Raw genomic sequence first — 20,964 nt, forward strand, 5'->3', positions numbered from 1 at the left:
TAGAGAATCCCCATTGTTCCTGGGCTTGTGCTTTTTAGTGGTTGAACGCCATACGAATTGTGCGCCATGTTCGCGCCGCGAACAACACGCGATTCACCGGTTACCGTAGCAAGTGATACGTTTTTTCCGTAAACAAGTTGTGCGTGCGTTTAAATCCCATTCTGGATTTTACTGGCGGTGTGTACGACTACGTCCCATTCTTGCCGTTAGGAAGGCAAAACTCTAGTGGTAGTAAACGACGAGGCGAGAGCACGCTGTGGGATCGTGGAATGCGCGCTGACAGGTATCCACCACCGCGCCGTCGCACTCGGAATTCACTGTGCGGTTCTAACCTTTCTTTCTTTCTTTATCCTTAATGCGTCACTTCCTTCTCACTCGTAACAACGTAGAACTTGCGTGTTTACGCGATCATCCACCTCTCTTTCCTCTTTTCTTTCTCTCTTCTTTTCTTTCATCTTTCTATCTTTCTCTTTCCAATGATTATACTCGCGCCTTTATTGCACCGTGGACGCTTCGCCACTTTTGACAGCTGTCACGGTTGAAATGTGTACCGAGATGATACGTTTTATTTTGTCGGATGTCGATAAGAAGGAGAAAACGATGCGTTATCGTGCATTATTCTTTTTTCTCGAAGTATCGATGTTTTCTAACATAATTGTGATAATTTGTTATATTCTGGAAAATATTTTTAGATTTACAGTTATAATATATTTATAACATTAATGAGTTTCAAATAATCAATTTAAAAGTGTGATATATGTACATTTCTCAACAGCGATAATTATACAATTTAATTTTAAATTTGAAGCACTACATAGCACGACAAAGTTATTACTATGCATAGAATCAAATGGATCTCTGGTAATTATCTTAATTTATTTATGACGTAAATCAGATATCTTTATTATTACCACAATGAATGTAAGGTTCAATTTTTTTTCTTAACAAAAGTTAATCATGCGAGAGTTGCCAGATTACTAAACACATCTGCAGCTAAAGTACGTTATGTAAAGTGAAAGTGACTACAGAATCATGTTAAAGGTTGCGATACTTGATGCAAAATCATGTATTATAAATTCAGGTTATTGAATATTTGATTTTCTTTCTCTGTTGTCTTATCAAGAAAACAAATAATTTATATTAATAATATATAGTTAAATTTATGAAAAAATTTATAGAAATTATAAAAAATCAGAGAATCTATTCTTCAAAGAATTGATTTTATCAAATGTATACTGATCTTCTGTTTTTTCGTCTTTAGTAATAATTTTTAATATTTTTAATGCTTTTAATGTTTTTATTTCTATACATTGTGGTAACGAATACATATTTAATATATAAGTAGTTTAGTCGGAATTATGAAAAAGATCTATATGCCTGACGTGGCAAGCGGAATGAAACAGTTTGTATCTCTTTTTCTTTGAAGTTGTCCGCCAAGGACAACTAACAAATGACACGAGAACGTTGCAACCTGAGACAATTCGATTCGACAATTCGAAAACATACTATGTAGCTAGTATTATTTTGAATATATTTCATGTCTATGTCAAATGCGTATCAATCATTTTTGTCTTATATTGAATAATTTTTTAAAAAGAAATATAACTAGAAATAAAGAATAATTTCTATATCATGAATTATTGATATCATACAATATTATAAAAATCATTCGATAAACATTATCTTAAATGTATAATCCATTTATTATTAATATTTACAATAGCTTGAAAAAAAAATCAACTATAAAATAATTATTTTAATCTTATCATATAATATTGTTTTCTTTTTTCTTGTTTTAAAAAAAAATTCCAATATTTTAAACATTAATATATATAATATTATGGAAATAGTTTAGAATTGTTAATTCAAGTTGACTAAAACTATTTGAAATCTATTTTTACTTAAAAATGTTGAATTATATTTAGATATATACATTATCTTTCATTTTTTTATTCTATCGATTAAAATCTTAATCAAAAAAATCCTTTATGTTCTTCTTTCAAATCTAATAATTTTTGTTCAATTGAACAATTCAATAATCATTCAGTCACGCGCATTTAATCCTACCTTCCATATAATCACTCATCAGCTGATTCAGCAACAAATTCAATGAAGTATCTACAAGGGACACTTGTTTGCAAAGAATTGTGATCTGCATTGAATTAGAACAACTAATCACATGATCGAGAGGCCACGAATGATATTATATAAGTCGAATGACGCAGGAAGAGCATCAATTTAGAAAACATTCTTCTATCTCGTGGTTTGTATCGGGTAACATCTCGTCAGTATTCTAGATCGAGTGCCGTTTGAAGTTTCGCGCTCTTCCGTAATCTTGGCTGTGGCGTATGTATTAGAACGATAGAAACGATAGAATTCTTTTCTATCTATTAACCTTTAATATCTACACTCAACATTTTTTGATCTTAAATTTTTGCCTGAGTTTCACATACAAACCGATCTTTATTTAAAAAAAATGCGAATGGAATTACAAGCATGATCAATTATTCCAATCATGGATCGGGATAATAAAACTTAGCGGTAAACATACACGGTGATATTTCGATTTCTTTGCGAACTGCATTTCTCTTCTCTTTTCTCTCTCTCTATCTATCTCCCTTCCTCCCTCTTTCTCTCTCTTTTTCTTACTCTCTCTCTGTTTCGGGGTCGTCACGAAATTACGAGCACGCGTACCGTTTTTCAGTCCGGCGAGCAAATACGAGCGTAATAAAATTTGCTGCAGCTTTCGGTGGACGGTTGGCTTCAGGAAGATAGAAGCCTCGAAGGATCGCCGCGAGGGGCGACAACCTCGCTCGATCCTTATCCAATTACGCATGCGTAACTTTTGCTGCGCGCGGAGATTCCTACCGCGTCGTTTAAATCCGCGGCTCGTGGCAATATTTTAACGTTGCGTCTCGCGCAACAAGGTAAACCCACCGTCGTTTCTTTTCGTCCAACATCGTATAGATACGAACGGACAACGGATTCCAGCGTACGGTGCGTTTTGTATGTGTACGTATATACCGGTATACGTTTGGAGGGGGCAATCGTTACACCCACGCGTTTTCTTCGCGCGAGTAACGTTTTTTTTTTCTTGCTTTTTTTTTTTTCCTTTAAATTAAAACGCCTCGTGGAATCTCGAATTCAATGGGCGTGAGACGTTGAGAATAAATTGTTTCATGGTCGGTGTTTGAAGGCGATTCTCGCGGATTCCATCGGATCGGAGTTACGTATTCGTATTGAAAATCGATTATCAACAACACGGGATATTGCAACTTAAGTGCAGTTCGTTGTGAACAGTTTGTTGGAACGATAATTTTGTTGTGAAATGATGCTAGGCAAAACACAGGTGTTTCTTTATTTTTTCGCGTTTTATTCTTTAAAGAGAATAAAAATGGCACCATTCCCTTTTTTTTTTTTTTTTTTTTTTTTATTAACCTAAATCGATTCGATTTTCTATATTTGCCATCTAATCTACATCTTGTGCGAATGGAATTCAAAAGTGGATTTAGAACGTAGACCTTTAATGCTATCTTTATGTATCTTTATATCTATATTTCTCAAATAACGGTCGTTTATATCCTCCTGTTTCTTTGGAACGATTGGCCTATTAACCACGATAACGAGAATAAATAATTCCGCATCGTTTCGTTATTTGCTGCAAAGCAGAAAATTGCGTCACCGAAATTATACGCGCCACGTAGCTACTATACTTACTCCTGCCTAACGATTCCTCTAACGGGCATTAAATTTCACCTATAAAGCGAGCTGTTCATTTTCTGTAATATCACCAACGATTGAATCGCCGCTTAGAATTCGAAACAGCCATTCAAAGTTCCGTGAATGCGCCACGGTTCATAAACCACCGACAAAGTCTTTCTCGCTTCGATTCTATCCACGAAAATGTAACGTTCGTTTCGTCAGAATTAACTCCGTCACCCATCCTCCCGGTTAAACCTCTCGCGAACTTCCGTTTTCACCCGAATAGAATTTCTATTCTAATTTTTCTCTCTTATTCTCTCGAATAAGAGGGGAATAAGAAACGAGTTAAGAAACGATACATAACACGAATCCTTTCGAATACCGTACGAATCGATTTCTTACCCACTTGCAGAGAACGGAGACTCGATAACCGGAAGGGTTGGAGGGCAGAGCATGAGGGTCGGGGTGGAAACGAGGGAAGAAGATTCACAGCTCGGCGAAGCGGTTAATGACTGGCGGTCACCGAACACAGTTGGACACGTCTCCGCCGGTTGGAGATGAGCACGAAGGAAGCGATCACCGCGATGGCGACCACCACCGTTTCCTCAACGGGGGCGACGCTCGCGTCGTCGCCGAAGCTCGACGTCGAGGCAGAGGACGACGAGGAGGAGCCACCGACCACGTTCGACGCGTTGGATATGGATCTGGTGAACGGACCGAATCCGTGGCTTCCGGCCTATGGCTTCCAGCTGCAGCATCGTTCCCATTTTCAGCCCACGCACGAGGATCTACGGGCTAATGGTTCGTACACTGTGTGCGCGCATGCGCGTGCGTGTTAGTTATCATTTCACTTTCCATCAGTCGGTTAAACGATGCGCACGGTCGAAACTGTGTGATCGGTGGGACGCGTTTAATTTAAAGAAAAAAAAAAAAAAAAAAACGCCGTGGTTCTCTAACCTTAGGAAATTACGAGTTAATTTTCCATTGCTTTTTTTCTCGTGTATTGAGGCGCATATACAATGATTGAAATATGTACGATATGATTGAATACTTTCTACTCGTTAAACGCGATTTACACGCGGTAATAAGACGATGATTTTTCTTTTTCTTTTTTTCTTTTTTTTATTGTCGCGTCTTAATACCAAAGGTGACCGGTAAGATGGGGAATAAGGATGGAAACGAGCAGAGTGAATATTTCGAGAGAATTAAATTAGGATAAAATGGGGAAACGGTGTTGCGAAATCGTATCACGCTTTCATCCATTCCTACGATCTCACGCGAACGAAGTGACCGGTTTGCTAATTACGCGTAGATCTCTCGGTTTCTGTTTTACATTAATCCGTTGGAGAACGAGTCGACGAGTCACGAAAATATTTTTCTCTCTCGTATATATACATATATATATATATATATATACACATTGAAAGAAATGACAAAGATAAAGCGTAAATTTATTCAAACGCGGATGTATCGAGAGTTGCTCGCCAAAAATAAAAAGAAAATAAAATAAAACTTTCATGGGCAAGAATTCCATCTTGCATCTTCCAATGCAACTCGTTCTAATAACACTCGCCGGATCTGCTCGTGATCTGTCACGAACTGTTACATCGAGCAGGAAGCCTCGTTACGTACGATGAATTCTCGCTACCCCTCTCTCCTCTACGCTCTATATATTAATAGATACTTGTATCGTTGCCTTAATTTCTATCGTATAGAGAAAAGTATCGCGCGCGGGTTTGAATACAAATCGTCTGTTAATGGTAAAAAACGCTCGATACGGACTACTTTCTACAATCATAGATCGTAGAATGAAAAGAGAGAGAGAGAGAGAGAGAGAGAGAGAGAGAGAGAGAGAGAGAGAGAGAGAGAATTCTGAGCGCAACCGAGATAAAGAGATCTCGATTCTCTTCGTTGAGGAGGAAGAAACCTTCTCTTCCAGAGAATCCGTTAAAATCCACGCGTTACAAAAAAGGAAAAAAAAAAAATAAAATAATTACCGGTCGAAACACACACGCCGGTTTCTTTTATCGGCTGATCACGGGTTGCGCAAAAGTGTGCAACACCGACGATTCATTCATTCGTTCGTTGGTCGTTTCCTCGTGATTCGAATGACGCGCTGCGAAACCAGGCAGATCACCGATTATTTTTGTGTAAGGCGGCTGATTATTCACGTCCGTTGCCCGGTTGCGGAACGAACGGGCTCGCCGCAACAGGTGGCTCTCTTTCCTCCGTCATGTTGAACTACGAATGTACGAGTGTGTACAATTCGTATATACAGGGTGTCAATATATATTTATGGAACAAGGTTTGAAGCAAAAGTTGACACACGAAAATCTCTCGATTGAATTTATTTTATGTAAATTGTAATTGTAGATTAAAAAGAGTCGTGATGAGATATTAATATATACAGGGTGTCGATACATTCGTGGAACAGAAGCAAAAGTTGACACACGAAAATCTCTCGATTGAATTTATTTTACGTAAATTATGATTGTAGATTAAAAAGAGTCGTGATGAGATATTAATATATACAGGGTGTCGATACATTCGTGAAACAGAAGGTTTGAAGCAAAAGTTAATACACGAAAGTCTCTCGGTTGAATTTATTTTATGTAAATTGTAATTGTAGATTAAAAAGAGTCGTGATGAGATATTAATATATACAGGGTGTCGATATATTCGTGGAACAAGGTTTGAAGCAAAAGTTGACACACGAAAATCTCTCGATTGAATTTATTTTACGTAAATTGTGATTGTAGATTAAAAAGAGTCGTGATGAGATATTAATATATACAGGGTGTCGATACATTCGTGAAACAGAAGGTTTGAAGCAAAAGTTGATACACGAAAGTCTCTCGGTTGAATTTATTTTATGTAAATTGTAATTGTAGATTAAAAAGAATCGTGATGAGATATTAATATATACAGGGTGTCGATATATTCGTGAAACAGAAGGTTTGAAGCAAAAGTTGACACACGAAAATCTCTCGGTTGAATTTGTTTTACGTAAATTATGATTGTAGATTAAAAAGAGTCGTGATGAGATATTAATATATACAGGGTGTCGATATATATTCGGAATAGAACAAGGTTTGAAGCAAAAGGTGACACACGAAAGTCTCTCGGTTGAAGTTATTTTACATAAATTGTAATTCTAAATTAAAAAGAAATATTAATAATAACTCGTATATACAGGGTGTCGACGTATATTTGTGGAACAAGATTTGAAGCAAAAGTTGACACACGAAAGTCTCTCGGTTGAATTTATTTTATATAAATTGTAATTGTAGATTAAAAAGAGTCGTGATGAGATATTAATATATACAGGGTGTCGATATATTCGTGAAACAGAAGGTTTGAAGCAAAAGTTGACACACGAAAGTCTCTCGATTGAATTTATTTTACGTAAATTATAATTGTAGATTAAAAAGAGTCGTGATGAGATATTAGTAATAATTCGTATATACAGGGTGTCGATATATTCGTGGAACAAAGTTTGAAGCAAAAGTTGACACACGAAAGTCTCTCGATTGAATTTATTTTACGTAAATTATGATTGTAGATTAAAAAGAGTCGTGATGAGATATTAGCAATAATTCGTATATACAGGGTGTCGATATATTCGTGGAACAAAGTTTGAAGCAAAAGTTGACACACGAAAGTCTCTCGGTTGAATTTATTTTATGTAAATTGTAATTGTAGATTAAAAACAGTCGTGATGAGATATTAATATATACAGGGTGTCGATATATTCGTGAAACAAGGTTTGAAGCAAAAGTTGACACACGAAAGTCTCTCGATTGAATTTATTTTACGTAAATTATAATTGTAGATTAAAAAGAGTCGTGATGAGATATTAGTAATAATTCGTATATACAGGGTGTCGATATATTCGTGGAACAAAGTTTGAAGCAAAAGTTAACACACGAAAGTCTCTCGATTGAATTTATTTTACGTAAATTATGATTGTAGATTAAAAAGAGTCGTGATGAGATATTAGTAATAATTCGTATAAATTGTAATTGTAGATTAAAAAGAAATATTAATAATAACTCGTATATACAGGGTGTCGACGTATATTTGTGGAACAAGGTTTGAAGCAAAAGTTGACACAGGAAAGTCTCTCGGTTGAGTTTATTTTACGTAAATTATAATTGTAGATTAAAAAGATGAGATATTAATTTTGTCAAAACAAAATTTTCATATCGATAATAGAAATAAACGTGGAATTTTGGTGGCAGTTGGAATGGAATTGTTAAATTAAATTGTATTAAATTAGATGAAGGTTTATTTGAAAAGGTATTTTGTTAATAAATATTTGAATAACATTTACAGCTATTATAACAACGACTTATCGAAGTAATTTAGTACCGATCGTTAAAATTTTGACGAAGCGAAATTATTTACGAGTCAATAAAATAAACCTCGTTGCGATATTTTTGTATTACCAATTAGAATCGATTTTCAAAAAAAAATCGACGCTTCTACGGCTTGATTTCTCTCACCTCGAAACGATCGTTAACTTTATAATTTGTTTCTTCTCAAGTTGGAAAAAGGGAATATATTCTGAAATAGAGTATTACGTTGTTTATGGTATTTCAAAAAAAATTCAGGAACAGGATGGAGAAAGACGTGTAAATTTATCACTCGGCTTGTTTAATTGTCAACTTGGCCATCGTCGAACGGATCTTTGTATCGTCGGATCATTCCTACGAACATTCAGCAAAACGAGTGGATGGAAGGACAGGTTTGTTTGCGCGTTAAAATAGCGGTGAATCCATAAGAATTCGAATCGAAGCGTCAAATGAAAAATCTCCAATGACATAACGTGTATGCGTCATCACCACACGTTCAAGCTATTTAACGATTATCGATCGTTTTTTCTTTGGAAAAAAAAAAAAAAAGAATCGAACGAGCGATTTATAAAATACGAGAGAGGAACAATATTCATAATTATATTCAACATTGGCCACCAATGTGGAAATCGGACGTGTTTCTCTTTCTATTTGTGATTATAATTTCGTTTATATCGATATATATATTTTCTTTATCTTTCGTGTTATTCCTTCATATCGAAATCTGTCGAAACGTCGCTTCATTTTATATTTCGCTAAAAAATATGAAATATTCAATTCGATAACTTTATCACTTGACCCGACCGAGTCAAGTTACAAAATTTCAAACATTTCGAACAAGGTTTACATACGTTATTTGGAGAAAAAGTTGCATTCTATGCGTGAATTTATATTTTTTCTCACGATGGATCGATTAATTCGATAATTATACGAGAAATAATCGTGTTTCATTACGTATTATTATATCCTATTACGAAGGATAAACATTAATACTAAGTTTCTTGCGTGGTGTAAAATCAAATGTTTCTTAGATTAGAAATTTTCACGGAATATTCTTCTTCGTTTACTCCCTCTTCGTTATAATCCAGTGATTATTAAAGTTGCCGTTTATACGAATATATTTTATTTTATTTATTCGCAATTAATTTTATTTTCTCTTATATAAAACGAGTTTCAGTACGATAAGATATTTCCGTACAAATTCTTAACTACGTTGAATATTGTATTTTACTTCTCTTGTTTCGAGAAACGAGCAATTTTAATTCACCGCCAGAAACGCCTGTACGCAGGCAACCAGTGGACCGTCGGTGTATTCGCAAGGCGAAGAACGTTCAGTAACCTGTCGCGAGTAACCTGTGTGCCATTTGCTTGATAAAAAATTTTTCTATAATTAATTCAGAAACAGTGGAAAATAATTTTTAATTGTACTTTGTACTTCAAACACGGACACTATTATTTTTTACTTGTTACATTTATTCTCGAAATATCATCGATGACTAATATATAACGTATAAGTTACAGTAGTTATTTTTATGTACGAATAACTTTTAGATAAGAACTGCGTTAGCATAGATCTCACTAGTCGAGTGTTTACCATACCGTAATATTCGTTCATATAGCTAGCTAACTTATTTGTAAACACTTTTATCCGAAATATCGTGTTTGAAGTAGCAAGTGGAAATTATCCCACGAAGCGATAAAACGAAACTGAAAATAGGCAAGTAAAATTAAATATATGGGAGAAATATTTAAACCAAGATTGAAAGGAGATTAGCGATAGTAACAGTGGTCTTATAAATTTATTAATATCTAATGTTTCACTCTTTTATTATTATTGCTTATAGATAAATATCGTGGGAGAATACGATATACACACAATAGTTTTCAATTAATAATTAATGGAATAAAATGTGTTTCAAATTCATGGAATTCCACGAAACGTACGACCGTTGGAACTTAATGGCATTGCTCGTTCGTTGCTCGTGTGTATCATATTACATAAGAAAAACATGGCGGTGTTATTCTTGATTCTTCAAGCGATAACCTTGCTCCTACGAAAAAGACGACTTCGCGTTTATTGTATATTACTCATTCGTCTCCAAACTATTCGAAATAAAAATTTCCACGGCTCGATCGAAATATAAATAAATTTTTTTTCAATCGTTTATTAAAAAAATTCGTTTATTAAAAATCTCTCCGCTTTCACAGATACGGTGCTGGTGCAACAAGTGGATTTTCTGGAGACCATTTTAGAAGAAACGTCCGACGATCTGCAAAGCGATTCCGATCGAAGTGGAACCACTTACTGGGTCGGCTCGGACTCCGAAACCGAAAGCGTGATACACATACGAGCGAATAGATTAGCTGGTAAGAGGTACACAACGTTAAAGTTACGAAGGCGTGCAAATTTTTTTCTTGGATTAAAATTCTTTTCATCGAAGCTCGCTTGACCGCTATAGATTATAATTAAAAAAAAAAAAAAAAGTTATCCAACCCAATAAAAGTCTAAAAATAAAACCAGAGAGTTTTTGGACCAGGATGTCGAATATCAATTTGGCTAGATCGAACAATTTGGTGGCCGTGTGCCATTTGTTTCATTACACCTTCTAATTAAAAATGGTCTCACGCTCGAAACAAAATTTTGTAACAACAGGTGTTACATTGGTTTTGGTAATATATATATATATATTAATATATAATATGTGTATATAGGTATGCATAAAATTTTTAAATCTTTTTAAATGTTGCAACAGCTTGTCCTAAATTCTACTTTGTTAGTTTTGCTGGTTATTATAGCTGGTTAGATAATAATTACTCTGATTACAACTTGCACTCTCTATATATAAGATTACCTCGAAAACGGTTCCAACAACGATATTAAAGAACAAGTGAACGGTATTTCGTTTCGGAATACACGTTGCGAAACCTCATTCTCGCATCTCGTCGGTATTCGTGATGGTGAACATTGTTCACCCGAGGTCTACTTTCTCCTTTCAGCTCCCGATCCCTCGATTCATTGACTCCCGAAGAATGAAATCGTATCCGTGTATCTTCATTCAAACCAACAACTTACATCCCGTAACCCGTTTTCTTCTTGTATAACAAAAACATTTATTACAAACTCATTTATGAAACCCGATCGTATATATCTGTGATCGAGTGTATCTATAAATAGATAACGGGAGAGTTCGTTGAAATCTATATTAATATAATAATTTTTCGATTTCTGAAGATTCTAAGAAATAAGAAAATCTTTGAAACCTTGTTCGATTTGTGTGTTAGAAAGAAAATTATTAATTTTTTATTTTCAATAATTACATTCAAAATCAAGTAGTATTAAAAAAAAAAGTAATATTAAAGAGACGTAAATATTTATTTGAAAATATTTTTATTCATTGTTTCGAATAATACAGGTTTAATAAAGACAGGTTGGTTTACTTTTTGTTCTTCGAATTTATCGTTCACGTACGAGATTCGTATCCATGATGGTTATGCGACCGTTGTAACGTGTCGGTATGTCCGGTTGCTATGCTTCAGGCGTCACGGGCGCTGCATCACGCGCGCTCCCTTTTTGCAGGAGCGGTCATTTGTCGAAACGATTTTTCATCGGCGCGGAATAATCGTTGATCCATTCTCGTTCCCTCGACAAATAGATGAGGAACGTGGACGCACGTGGAAAACTCACGTTTAAATTTGATCCGAGTTGGTTTAACTCGGAAATGGACTCAAACCACTTGTTACTCTAATTGAACGATAATTGCATCCCAGACAATTAATCTCTTTTGTTTACGTCTTTACCGCTATCCTTCTCGCATCGAGAGTACCGTTAAGCGTTTTATTAAAAGCTGTTGGCTCGCTGAAAGGTGGCTCGTTCTGAACCTGTTAATCACTCTTGCTAATTACGTGTTGTAGTTTCGCAACAAGTGAACGTGGATTTATTACATTTTGAAGTTTAACGAATTTAAAGAGAAATAATATATATATATATATATATATTTTTTTTTACATGTTGTATATACTTTATTTCCCATCGTTAGATTTTTCCAAAAGAATTTAATAATAAAATTTTGCACGCAAATAAAATTTGCTCGAATTGAACATTTTTTTTTTTTTTTTTTTTTTTTTTATAGTTTTTGCTACAAACGTCGAAAGAAAGATAACGTATCTCGGTAAACTCGTGTAACTAAATACTGACATCTGACGGAAATGGCAGAAACTTGCATTATAGAACAGTGTATAATAGAAGCGATATAAACATTTATCTTGGCCGTTCGCCAACTATTCTCTTTCCTTTTTTTTTTTTTTTTTCTCAAATTGAAGCGATCCTACTAATTATTAATCGATTCGCGTATAAATTAAAATATGTAACTAGCATTTTCGAAGCAATATCGAGAATATATTATTCGATTATCGCACGAATAGAGTTCCTTCTTTTTTCTTTTTTTTTTTTCTTTTTTTTTTCTTTTAATTCAGTGTTAAGGTCAATCGTGTCTACGATTCTACGCACGATCCTCTTCCGTCGCATCTAATATTAGATCACCTTCAACGTGATTCATATAGGATTACCATGGACTAGTCGTTGAATTCCACGTGCATGCGATCATGCGAAAATAAACCGAGACGAGAACAATGCATCGCGGGGCAAATTCAATTGCTCGACCCGAAAAGAATTTCGAGCCGAGAGAGATTGATCGGAAAGAAAGAGGGGAGGGGAGGGGAACGAAAACGCGTTTATTTTCATTCGCGTTCCCCGAAAAATCTTCTGGCAGACCTCCCCACCCCTCCCCCCCAACCAGAATCGGTTTCCACCGATCGGCACGTGCAAGTTATATTAATAGTATATAATTTTGCAAACGAATCTCGCACAATATTGTCGATAACGACATTGTGAAAAGCACGCTCTATATATCGTTCTTCAAGGCTGCTTTCGCACCTCGAGACTCGAAAATTCTCGAATCTCTCCACGTTGATCCTATGTTTTTTGAAACGAATTGAAACACGAAGGCTCGATCTCCTTCGTGTAATCGATACTCCTCGACGCGAGGAGCTCCCTTTACGCTTTTTTCCCCGCTTCGTGCGACGGAAGTGGGGCAAGGAGGGGCGGCCCGGTTGGCGGTAGCCGTGTCGCGGCCAGGAAGCCGTGGTTCGTTCAACCGGAAGCGACGGTTACACCGGTTGTCGGCTTCGTGACCGTCGACGCGACACGTGATCGGCGACACGAGGCCTCGATAACGGGTCGTTAATCGACGGCAGACGACACGTTTCGCCTCTCGTCCTCGCCCGCCCTTAACCCTTCGCGCTCTCAGCGGTTATCGACGCGATAACTCGAACGATATTCACCGCTTGGATTAATACGAGCCAATTCGAACGGCGACAATATTTATTCGATTTTTTTAATATAATCTTATGAAACAATATATCGTCAAATGATTTTTTTTTTTATCTCGAATTAGATCGAACTATATATATATATGAGTGATAGAGTATTAAGTTTCATTAAGTTTTTGAGTTTTGTAAGCATGGAATGAAATTAATTGGAGCGAGGATGAGTTCGATTTTTCGTATTATTGAATAATTACTGTTGACAGTTCGTTGAGAGATGGAGAGAGGGAAAAATGAGAATAATAGAGCATGTTATTGGGATTGTAAGGTTTCGATGAAATAAGAAAGGTGAAAAATATCGAACGACATTTTAGAACGCATCTTGGTAATTGCTTTATTATATAGACTTTAATCTTTTGCACTCGTATTTAAGAAAGTTACCAATTTAAGGTGACAAAAGTCCCTAGAATGTAATTATATTACACATATATTTATCGATGCAAATATACGAGTGTAAAGGGTTAGTATTCGACAAATTTTCATTCTTTCTTATGAAGATACGTAAAGTATTAAGATATAAAAGTTTTACGCGTGAATCACGCGCGTGAAATCATTTTAAGTTAGCCGTAAGAAATTCACCGGAACGTGCAGGTGAATTCGTCTCGAGTCGTTGAGTTCGAAGAAGGTTCAAGTTAACAGACAAGACTGTGCGATTCGCACAGTTGATCTGAAAAAGTGTCTATACGAATGTTAGAAATAAAGAGAGAGAGAGAGAGAGAGAGAGAGAATAAGAGACTCGAACGAAAACTTTTCGAGTCATCTTTACCTCCTTGCTCCCCGCCAATCTTCGCCTTCGCTTTAACAAGGTTGGCGTAGTCGAAAGTAGGTTCGCCAAGTTTCGTCTCGCTTTTACTCTCACGGCACGCATGAAACTTTTCCCCTCCCCCCCCTGCCCCTTCGTTCGAGCCGATTTATTTTTATTTACACCCAATTACTAAAAGCGAACGAAAAAGTAAATAAATCATAAACTGAAAAGCAGAAAGCTGATTTAAATTAGAGGCGGTCAACTAAAGACAAACGGAAAAGTGGATGAATTATAAACTAAAGAAAACGGAAAGTTGATTGATCAAAGGCGATTAACAAAAAACAAAAAGTAAATGACGAAGAAGTAAATAAATCATAAACAAAAAAACTGATAAATGAAAATCAATTACTGAGAACAAACGGAAAAGTAAATAAATCACAAACTAAAAAACAAAAAGCTAATAAATTAAAGGCGATCAACTAAAAATAAACGAAAAAGTAAATAAATTATAAATTAAAGAACTAATAAATTAGAAAACGGTTACTAAAAACAAAGTCACAGTAGAAAAGTCACTAATAAAAATTATAAATTGAAAAACGAAAAACTAATAAATCAAAGGCAATTACCAAAATCGAATGAAAAAGTAAATAATTAATATACTCTATATTATATATGTTATAATTATAAATTAAAAATAAATTATAAACCAAAAAGCTAAGAAATTGAAGGCGATCAACTAAAAAAAACAAACGAAAAAGTAAATAAAATATAAACTAAAAAGCTAACAAATTAAAGGCGATTACTAAAAACAAATGAAAAAGTATATAATTTATATACTCTATATCACATATAAATTATAAATTAAAAATAAATTATAAACCAAAAAGCTAAGAAATTGAAGGCGATCAACTAAAAAAAACAAACGAAAAAGTAAATAAAATATAAACTAAAAAGCTAACAAATTAAAGGCGATTACTAAAAACAAATGAAAAAGTATATAATTTATATACTCTATATCACATATAAATTATAAATTAAAAATAAATTATAAACTGAAAAATTAATAAATTAAAGGCGATTATTAAAAATTAGTTTATATTATATATAAATCATAAATTAAAAATAAATTATAAACTAAAAAGCTAACAAATTAAAGACGATTACTAAAAATTAATATATATTTATATCACATATAAATTATAAATTAAAAATAAATTATAAACCAAAAAGCTGACAAATTAAAGGCGATTACTAAAAGCAAACGAAAAAGTATATAATTAATATACTTTATATTACAGATATTATAATTATAAATTAAAGATAAATTGTAAACCAAAGAAGCTAATAATAAATAAATTAAAGAGAATTACAGCCACGTTTGCTCTTGTTTTCTGTGGAAAGACGAAAGGCTGGACGGGAGCGGGAGCGAGTGCAATTCGTCGGCGGCGAGGAAGAAGAGGCGAAGGGGGAGCAAGTACAACGGCGGGAGCGAGAGGGAGCAGCATCAGGCGGTGTTGGACGATTATCCGGCGTCGCCCAGGTCGTCGAGATCGTCCGCCTCCTCGAGATCCAGCTCCCTGCTTCAATTCGAGTCGTTGGAGAGGACCTGCGCCACTCTCTCGCCCTCCAGCTACAGCTTCGACTCGTTGGAGTATCCGAATCGGTCGAACGCCTCCCATCCCGAGAACAACACGTCTCCGGATAGCCTCGAACAGGACTACGACAAGGCTCTGCCAAATGGTTTTGGAAACGTGGACCACTTTTCCAGAATCAGGCCTTACCGTAGCTTCGAGAGTCTGGACACGTGTCAGAAGGAGGAGGAGGAGTTCGGCCACGGTTGTCTCACCAACGGGTTCACGCCTTTGTACCTGAAACGAAACGCTGAGCTGTCCAGGACACGTAGCAATGGCTACCACCGTCCATCGAGGTAATAAACCATTCTTCTCTCCCGATTGAAAAAAATTGTACCTTGTCTCGAATATCGAGTAGTAGCTAGTGAAATAGAATATTCGGGTTAGCTTTAGAACGTTGGATAACGTTGCATCTATGATTTTTAGCGATTATTCAATCGATATTCTTCTATTTGTAATTTTTAATTTTTAATTGTATTTTAGTTATAAACTGGAGTAAACTAAAAGTGACTGAGTAAGTATAAGGTTAAATTATTTCGATTCTAATTAATTCGGATAATTAATACGTCCAGTTCACTCTGGATAATTCGTGTGGTAAAAAATTTTTAGTACATACCACTTGCGACTTCTCTGCCATACCGACATCTGTCTCATACGGTAAATTTAACGTAATTCCTCGCAATGCGGTTATAAGCTGGTTAAGTCTTGGCATTGCTTCGTGGCACGTTTATTTTTACGCAAGATTTTTTCCATTGCACGATTCGAAGGGAGGACGGATCAAATTGATTATTTCCGACATTTTAATCATCGTTGTCGCACGATTTGTCGTTCGAAACGTTAGGCGCGAGATAAACAAAACTAGGATTATAGGAGGGGGGAGGGAGGGAGGTCGTAAGTTTTCTTTGGCAACGAGAGCTTGCTACATGACCCTCGTTCTCTGGCCAAGTTACCGCAATCACGACCCTGAATTAGACCTCCTTGACTTTTCATTTCGGGGAAGACTCGAGTCTTTCGATGCAAGAAGGCGACGATCTTCAGGGAAATAAATATTCCACATCTATTTGTTTCGAAATTTATCGAAAAAAAATTTTTAATATTTCCCTTCCATCTTCAAAATTATTTCCCTCGCAATAAAAATATTTACCCGTGTATCGAACCTTGTTTCAAAATTTAAATATTTCCCTTCCATTCTTCTCTTCAAAATCAACCGTATATTCCATCGGAAAAATATTCTCTTTCAAATCGAATCCAGGGATTTTTGGCACGAGGACGACGAATACGAGGACGACGACGACGACGACGACGACGACGAAGAAGAAGAAGAGGAGGACCTCGAGGAGGGAGTTCCTCGCGCATCGAAGGAGAGTCGAGCAGGCACGGAGCTCGAGGATCGACTGATGGTGTTCGGCGATTGCAACTACGCCACGTCACTGGATTACAGGAACACGATCGACCTGCGTGAGATCGGCGTCGAGTCGAAGAGGGACGCCCTGTTGGATCTGAAGTCGGGCCAGGCAGGCGTGTCGAGCTCGTTTCGCCTGTTGCAGACCAGGTTAAATATAGCCGGCGGTATGGCGCACGTTCGCAACAACATGGTCGCCGATCATTATCATCATCATCATCATCATCATCATCTTCATCATCATCATCGTTACCACCAGACCCAACAGCAGCAGTTGCACGGCTACGAGCAGCACGAGCAGCAGCAGCAGCAGCACCAGCGTCAAGGGTGGAGCAACGAGGACTGTTTTAATTTTAGATTCACGGATAAATCTCAAAGCGCGCCCAGTCTCCTCACCACCGTCGACGAGTGTGCACGCGTGCCATCGCGCTCCTTCTTCGCTACCTCGAACCACTTCGCCCCGATTTCCACCTCGAACCTGTTCGAGAATTACACGAGGGTAGCCAGTGTACCCGTTGATTTGAACCTGTGCGGCGTCCACGATGACGCGCCGCGTCCAGTGAGCGCACTCGAGGCCTACGAAATGGCGGAAGTGAACGGTAGCAGCAGCAGTAGCAGCGTGCAGAGCGGCGAGAACAGGCGGCCGAAGAAGAGTTTGGAAGAGGAGGGAGGGGAGGGGGGGGACGAAGAGGCGAAAAGTAAGAAGAAACGTTCGACCGCGAGCTCCTCGGTGAGGACCCAGGGATACAACGCGATTCCGGACGGTAGGACGGCCGACGAAGAGAACGGGGAAGAGAGATCGAGGATGGAGGAGTGCGTGGGGGGGGAGCATTGCTCGAGGAAACGAGTCACATCGACGGTCAAGACTCAGGATCGAGCGGTGGACGGGATCGAGGAGCTGAAACGCGAGGTCGAGGGGGCTAGCTCGAACGGTAACGCGGTGGCCGACGGTATCGACGGAGGCCCGCCTCGGGGGAAACAAACGCGGCCGTGGAAGGTGAAGAACAACGCGAGCTACGAGCTGGCCCAGCAGTTCGAGATAGACGAGAGGAATTTCCGGTGGCGGGTAAGGGAGGCCGGTAACGAGGGCGAGAAGGCGGGGAGAAGCGCGGCGGGGCGTAAACGTAAGGTGTTGAACAACGCCAGCTACGAGCTGGCCCAGCAGTGCGACTACATCAAAGCCCTCCAATCATGCAGAGGCGCTTTCCAACGAATGGACGCGTGCGACGAGCTCGAGGAGCCGATACTCGCCGCCGGCAGATCGTCGCGGCTCAGGGTATCCGACATGGTGCAACAGATGAGCAGCAGCTCGACCTCGAATCTCGCAGCCTCCACGTACGAGCGCTCGTACATGGACACCAGGCCGTATTCGAAATCCACGGAGAATATATCGACTCATCAATTCTCGACCGCCCCGTTCACCAGGATCCCGATCAACGAGCTCGGCCAGCGGCTCTCGGCCGAGAGGCAGAGAGAGAGGGGTGAGGAGGGGGGGGAGGAGGGGACGCTTTTGAGCCAGATAAAAAAAAACTCGGATCCATTTTCAATCTGTGGAGACGATCCTAGTGCCCGTGCCCCAGTAGACGACGAGGTAGATTTACCCTGCTTGGAAACCAAACCCATAATAGGAACTTCCAGCCTGGAGGGGAGCGCGTCGCAGCCCGAGGAAACGAGCATCAACGAGCCTCCTCATCAACGATCGTTCTCAACCTTGGAACGCGTCGGTTCGAACGCTTGTAACGAGGCCGCGGTTTCGAGTGCGGTTTCGAAGGACTATTACACCACCACCACCACGACAACCACCATCACCGACAACCCAGATCGCGACGCGATGGTCGTCGAGGCGAGCAGTTGTTCCAAGAGATCGTTCATCGGTGATTTCTATCCGGAAAAAATCGTGCGGTTGCAGCAACGGGAGGAGGCGAAGGATCATCGACCGATCGACGATCCGAGTAGCGAGGATAAAAACGAGAGTCCTTCGACGATACCTAGTGCCGTCCTATCGTCGTCGGCTTGCAACGGTAGGAACGTAGGTAGTGGAGAATTGCTGTGGAGGGTCATAGTGGAGAAGCAGGAGAAGAAGGAGGCTACCGTGGAGAAGGTTGCGAAGAGGGAAGAAGAAAACGAGGAGGAGAAGAAGAGGAAGAAGAAGAAGGAGCGAGAGAGGGAGAAGGAGGGAACGGAAGAGGCGAGGGGACACGAGCAGCAGCAGCAGCAGCACGGTGTCCACGGTGTTGGTGTTGGCCCCCCACCAGGCGGTAGCAGCAACAGCGACGGCCTGGAACCCGATGGTGAACGGAGTGGGAATCCAGCGGTGGCCGTGGCAGTTGATACGAATCATCGCGGTGATCGCGACAAACGTCACGAGGAGAACGCGGCGGCAACAACTGCGCCGGTTAGGGTAGACGACAACGAGGACAACAACGAGAAGGAGGGCCACGCGGCGACTGTTATGTCGACCACCACCAACGCGAAACCGCGGCTGTTCGTCACGCCGGCATCGCCCATCATCGTTGGGAACAACGACACGTCCGCGGCAAGATTTCAACGAAACATGGTCGTCGACGCGTCGTCCGCGACCACCGTGAAGGAGGAGAGGAAAAAGGGTGGATTGGGTGGCTTCCTGCAACGCTTCTCGAGGCTACGGTTCAGTGGTAGATCGAAAGTGCCGCGGTCCGAGGTGCAAAAAAAGAGTGATACGATCGGCCAAGTGAATCGCGCGAAGGTGACCGGCGAGGAGAAGGTTAAGAAGGAGCCGGATTATATCATCATTCCGTTACATCCACCGGAGGAGGAGAGGCAAAAGCAGGATCAACAACAACAGAACGTTGTTGTTGCCGAGAATAGAGGCGAGGACACCGGGAATGGCAGAATTGTCGCCGACGTTCAACGAAGTACCTCCAATATTAGGTGAGTGCTCGATCGATGTGATATTTTATTGCGTATCACGGAGAACAGCCACGTGTTGTTATATTTTTTCACTAGAGAAAAATATTTTATATCGTAATGAAACCTTTTCCTTTCTTTTTGCCTCTTTTCGATTTGTAACGTGACGAGGATGAAAGAGAAACTTCGTCCCCCTATATTTTTGCATCGAGAACAACGAAGAAGAGCAAAGTGTTGCGCGTCGATCGACATCGACTTTGACCTCACCAATTGTTTACACGGTTTCGCGCGGACATATAGAGCCCGGTATGAATCACGATTCGTGCCGCCTTCTATGGCTTCCACACACGTAAACATTTATCTTTCCACCCGGTGGAAAATATGTCGACACCATTTAGCTTTTCCATTGTCGTTTAACTTAAACGTTTCGTTTGGTATATTGTACGAGAAGACAACGGACGAATGTTTCGCGAAGAATATTTTTCGCACGCGAGGAACAATAAACCTAGAATTCGCGATACGTGTGTGGTTATATCGGTGTGGTGTGTAATCTAACCTCGGGTGCAAAATCGCGCAGACGTTGCTCGAAAGCCTATAACGTAATATGTCTTACATAATTAGCGGATTATGAAAGGAATCTATACACACGCATATACATAACCTTATACGCCTCGATCCTCAGTTTCTACTTGGCCGTATCGTTGCTAGTTACCAATGATTATAGTTACGTTATACTTGCAATGCCTTATGCGTTTAACACGTTCACTGATCAGTCGGATTTTCATTACCTATGTTGAATGAATAATCGTCTTACAAAATCTATTTCTGCATCGTGAAATTTTATATATGTTTGTACAATAT

At 38.8% G+C, this 20,964-nt stretch overlaps 1 protein-coding gene and 1 long non-coding RNA gene across 8 annotated transcripts in view; one reads left to right on the top strand and one right to left on the bottom strand.

Annotated features, from left to right (window-relative positions):
• Positions 1 to 141: 141 nt before the first annotated feature.
• Positions 142 to 20,964, top strand: part of LOC100864940 (uncharacterized) — a 70,454-nt gene continuing 49,631 nt past the window's right edge. For all 7 annotated transcript variants that reach the window (XR_015292085.1, XR_015292087.1, XR_015292086.1 and 4 more), the window contains exons 1-5: positions 142 to 283; positions 4,115 to 4,503; positions 10,266 to 10,424; positions 15,586 to 16,111; positions 17,068 to 20,127. Coding sequence is in view for 4 of the 7 variants with exons in the window: in XM_086908142.1 (XP_086764268.1) it covers positions 4,260 to 4,503; positions 10,266 to 10,424; positions 15,586 to 16,111; positions 17,068 to 20,127 (3,989 nt within the window). In the remaining 3 variants the exon portion in view is untranslated. The remainder of the gene's footprint in view (positions 284 to 4,114; positions 4,504 to 10,265; positions 10,425 to 15,585; positions 16,112 to 17,067; positions 20,128 to 20,964) is intronic.
• On the bottom strand, positions 15,340 to 17,102 carry LOC147657595 (uncharacterized). Its single transcript, XR_015292092.1, has 2 exons — positions 16,432 to 17,102; positions 15,340 to 16,052 (listed from the first exon to the last, which is right to left on the bottom strand). It is a non-coding gene; the product is annotated as an uncharacterized LOC147657595 (long non-coding RNA).

Source organism: Apis florea, unplaced genomic scaffold, assembly GCF_048593485.1.
Source record: "Apis florea isolate Af1SG1 unplaced genomic scaffold, ASM4859348v1 contig_3068_pilon, whole genome shotgun sequence".
NCBI classification, from domain to species: Eukaryota; Metazoa; Arthropoda; class Insecta; order Hymenoptera; family Apidae; genus Apis; species Apis florea.